This window comes from Notolepis coatsorum (genome assembly GCF_963971535.1).
Source record: "Notolepis coatsorum genome assembly, chromosome: 3".
Taxonomy (NCBI): Eukaryota; Metazoa; Chordata; class Actinopteri; order Aulopiformes; family Paralepididae; genus Notolepis; species Notolepis coatsorum.
In genome coordinates this window covers 15,537,757-15,542,722 of record NC_140167.1, presented here as the reverse complement: position 1 = coordinate 15,542,722, position 4,966 = coordinate 15,537,757, and the positions used below count along the sequence as shown (strand labels likewise).

Sequence of the window (4,966 nt, the reverse complement as noted above, 5' to 3'; positions counted from 1 at the left end):
AAAGGGGGGGGGGGCAACGAGGATGTTTGACAACCGCAGCTTGTACAACTCCATCAATTAATTGGATACGTTTTTGGGGATGTTCGCTTCTCTCATCTGCTACTTAGGAAGACAAAGGCTTGACGGGGGGGGGGCTGTTGACACCTCCGTGACCCGCTAAGGTATAAAAAGGGACTCGGCACACAGTAGGGGCAGTAGTCCTCTCCTAGCTGTCCTTGAAGACACACACAGCTCTACTACTTCGAACAATTTTTTTGCTCTTGCTCTATATCTTCACCTCTGGCACTATGCAAGGACCGAACAGAACCACCGGAGTCTACGGTTACTCCATGCGTAATTACGCACAGCAGGCGTCGCTGTATCCACAGCAGCAGCAGCACCCGGGAAGCCAGTGCAGCAGCAACGCACCGTCAGCGAAGCCTGTCGTCAGTGGGAAATCTTTCACCATCGACGCTTTGCTCGCTAAGCCCCACCACCACGACATTATTGGCAACGGCCGGACGAGTCCCACTTATTGCGGAGTAAAATATCATCATCAACCAGCAGCGGCGGCTCCACTTCTTCCGCTGCCCGGACAGATGGCACCGCTACCCCCCGGCATCATGCCGCCGTACCACCACCTCTACTCCCCGAACATGTTGCAGCACCCGGCGGCGCACAACAACACGCAACCTGGATACTCGGTCTACTGCTGCTCGCCGTTCGGCTACCAGTCGTCATGCGGGGGACCTTTTTACACACAAGGTAAGAAGAACTTTCATCTTGCACTGGTTTTGTTTTATTTGTCACATAATAAGGTACATGTACATTACCGTGAAATGTTTGGTTCTGCATGCGATTGTGCTTCATATACAGTACCAAAAAAAAAAATCAATATACAAACTTGACATGTGCTATTCCGCTCGTATATATAATGATGCAATATGCTTTAACTTACACGTGCCTCTCTCTCTCTCTCTCTTTCAGATTCACTGTCAAAGGTCAGCGTGCACTCATTCAAAGCCAAGGGTGGGAAATCGAAACGAATGCGCACCAGCTTCACCAACGAGCAGCTGTCGCGGCTGGAGAAGGAGTTCGCCCGGCAGCAGTACATGGTCGGGTCCGAGCGGTTCCTGCTCGCCTCCGCGCTGCAGCTGACAGAAGCTCAGGTACATATCTATATAATATGATTAATATCTATCATAAATATCAAATGTAACGCGAGCCTGTGTGGAGAGTGGAGATGGAGACACCAGGCTTCGTTGGGGCACAGTTGTACTTTATTAGTTCGTTATTACTTTAATTACAATGACACTAATGTTGCTTTTCTTTTCTCCATGCAGGTTAAGGTGTGGTTCCAGAACCGACGCATCAAGTGGCGCAAACAGAGCCTGGAACAGCAGCAGGCTAAGCTGGCCAAACTGGGCCTGGCCGCCCCGCCGAAGAGCCCCGGTTCTCAGGGCCACGGCGACGAGGTCGATGACGACGAGTTCTCCGACGGATCATCCGATGTGGATATCGACGTATCGGACGGGTCCATCGATCACTGTTGACCGGCAGCATATATTATTATGGACTTGTTGTGAAAAGACTTTTGTACATATCTACTGCTACTATAGCATATATAGAGGCTCACACCTCTAGTAATATTTAATAGATGTATAGCTCTATATTTAAAGTTCCTTACTTGTATTGCTCTTTTACAGATACTTTATGTTGAACCAAGACAGTGTTTGTATATTTGAATGAAATATTCAGAAATATATTTTCTAACATTATTTTGCTACTTGGGTCGTTGTCTTTTTTCCTCTACCACTGAGGTCAACCAAATGTATATTGATAAATATACTAGAGTAGAATTATAAAAACCTCAGTGAATTTATTCCAAACAGGCAGTCACCCCTTGTATTTCCTGCATGCCTTCATAAAACATTCCACTGGCCAATGCATATATCTAATCAGCAGGTTTTTATCATTAAATTAGCATTATTGTAAAATATTGTAAAGTCAATACTATATGAATAGCAGGAGTGGGGGGCTAAAGATGGTCTCAGGCACCAGAGTGCAAAATTAAATCACAATTTCGCACTAGACATGCTGTTTATTTTCTGGCTGAAGAGGTTCTCTAAAAAAACACTTTCAATATGGAATTCATCCAAAAACTGACAACAGTATATCAGACAGACACGTTGCCAGAATTCTCTGTATATTATAAGATAGGGCCCAGCCCCAGAATATAGCAAAGAGCATGGTCTGGACCCTCTCTACCACATAAGCTGTTCCCTATATGCAGCATGGAATTCCTGACGAGGTTTATCATTCAGAGACCCATTTCTGGTTGAACTATCCCAGTTTAAGGCACAGATCTAAACCCCTGACAGTTAATATCCACATCCATAGCACATTGTCGAGCACTAAGCCTCTTCTTAAGACAAAACCACTGTATTGCACAAAATATCCATGTTGGTTTGATTCTCAAACAAACAAACAAACAACGTAACACCTCAGATCTAAGACTTTTAAAAGTTGATCCCCTGTAGGGTACAGCTAATAACCGCCTGCTGATCAACATGGACTTTCGATAATCTGCACGAGCCAGACAAACTGACTGCTTGACCTCAAAAGAGGGAACTAATAGTGTACCATTAGACATCACTATAAAGAAGGCCTACCCCCCCCCCCCTCTCCCCCCCCCCCCCCCCTCCTCTCTCCTGGTAGCCAGTTTAGTCGCGCCCCAGCAGACTGATTAGGCAGACATGGCAGGACATTTCCTCCAGGTTTTGATCTAACGCAAAGCACTTTACGCTCAAAGCCCGGCACAGACTGTGGGGCCCTCTCTTGATTAAGCTAAGCAAATAAATAACTACCTAGGGGATTAGTTGGGATATCTATAGCCAGGGGTGGTAGGGGTCAGTCTGTCTCGGAGGCTAGGAGCGGGGCCTCAGTGTTTAATCTGTTTAAATGGTCAATACGCCTGTTCTCTCGCTGCTTCTCAGGGGACGAGGCTCCCAGATGCCCACCCACCGCCGGCAGGTGTCCGTGTACCCGTCTCCTCTCGGCCAGTGCACCAGGGGAAGCTCCATTGAAAGAGCGACGTCCACGTCCCCCCCTCTCGCATGGTGGAAAGGGACACATGCTGTCAGAGGCTAGCCTGGCTGGCAGACAGAGAGATGGGATAAGACGAGAGGAGGGAAGACAGGAGGAATGAGGGATTGAGATGTGGCGACTGTTATAGAGCTATCATGGCGGCAGAGGTAGAGTTTAAAACCCTGTCCTGACTGAGTGTAATGTACTCTAGAAAAGTGACTATAGGAGGAAACATTGGACCCAAGTACCAGAGGTGGGACAGAGTCATTGCTTTGCAAGTCCCAAGTAAGTCTCAAGTCTTTATACTCAAGTCACAAGGCCAGACTGGCAAGTCCAAAGTCAAGACAGGCAAGTCTAAACGAGTCCTAACGTGTTCTTTACAAATGTAATGCCATTCCAAAATTGTAAAGCCAACAGAGTAATAGTTAGTCGTTTATTAAATTGAGATGATTCTGCACTGAGACACAACTTCCTTCTCTGCTTGCGCAATGTGATTGGCGGATAATGGATTGGTCCAAAGTGGAACTGAAATCAGGGAAATTAAGTTGATTCGCTTTTTATATGGCATAATCTTTTAACATTTTGAGCCTGGTGTTAAAGTCAAAGTCTTTTATGATTTTGTCAAGTCAAGTCTGAAGTCATCAAATTCGTCAAGTGACTGCAGAGTCCACACCTCTGCCACGTACAGACCAGGCTGGTGTTAAACGTATATACTAGTCAAATATACACTGTGAGTTAACAAAGTGGAAGCAAACATCTGGCTGATAGGGAGGAGTACTGTTCCCTCACAGGGGATACATGGTATATTCTGATTATATACAATATCTACAATATATAAATAATATATATTACTTAGACAGTTGGAGGGATGAGCTGTAAGAGGCATGAACCACAATAACAGGACAAGTAACAATATCAACAGTAGAGCGTTAAGAAATAGTAGTTTACACAGATCACTGATCTGTCAAATCACCCTGGAAGGCATCACCCCCCTCCCTTCACTGTTATTATTTTAATTTAACTTAAAGGTGCACTATGCCATTTTCGGGAAGGAGGGATTTGTTAACATTTGTAGAGCCTCCTAGACAATTAGTTTACACAACATATTTACTATACATGTAAATCTTACAATTATTCTATCTTACGTCATCATGAGTCAAAATCATTTTGAGGCATTATGAACCAAACATAAGCCTATAGAATATGTTTGTAATGTTTGCCCTGTCTTTGTAAACAACAACAACAAACAGAAACTTTTCAGGTAGCTTTCTAGCTTCAAACAGTTTTCCAGATACTTTTTTAAAACTACAGAGTGCACATACTTAAGACCCCTATCGCTCTGCATCTTCTGGCCGTCTCAGACCCACTACTATCCGAGCTCCGGGAGGGTCATCAAAGAGAACCTGCCTTTTCTCAGTCCTTGCCCCACAATGGTGGAATACCCACCCCAGTTACAGCCGAAACCCGTCCAATCTTTCGCCCTCGACTAAAGACGCACTTCTTCAACCATTATCTAAAAAAATTATAATAATAATAATAAAAAAAAAAAAAAAAATATATATATATATATATATATATATATATATATATATATATATATATATATATATATATATATATATATATATATATATATATATATATAACCCTAACTAACCTTACTGTCATGCACTTGTCCTAATAAACGAACCTACACTGTAGCACTCAACACTTTGATGAACATTGTTACTCAGCTGATAGAGTTGTGCCCTTCCTGATGACTTGTCGTACAGAACTTGTAAGTCACTTTGGATAAAAGCGTCAGCTAAATGACTAAATGTAAATGTAAGTGTTAAGCCTCTCTGTAAAAAGAGTTGAAAAAAAATAGTCTTCTCTCATCTCTCTCTCTCTGTTGTCTTTC

The 4,966-nt window shown here is 43.6% G+C and overlaps 1 protein-coding gene across 1 annotated transcript; it reads left to right on the top strand.

Moving 5' to 3' along the window:
- Positions 1-287: 287 nt before the first annotated feature.
- Positions 288-1,532, top strand: noto (notochord homeobox; the record flags this gene model as incomplete). Its single annotated transcript, XM_084311096.1, has 3 exons — positions 288-744; positions 967-1,148; positions 1,323-1,532. The coding sequence occupies 3 exons, from the start codon at positions 288-290 to the stop codon at positions 1,530-1,532; spliced, it is 849 nt and encodes a 282-aa protein (XP_084167222.1).
- Between the last annotated feature and the right edge of the window lie 3,434 nt (positions 1,533-4,966).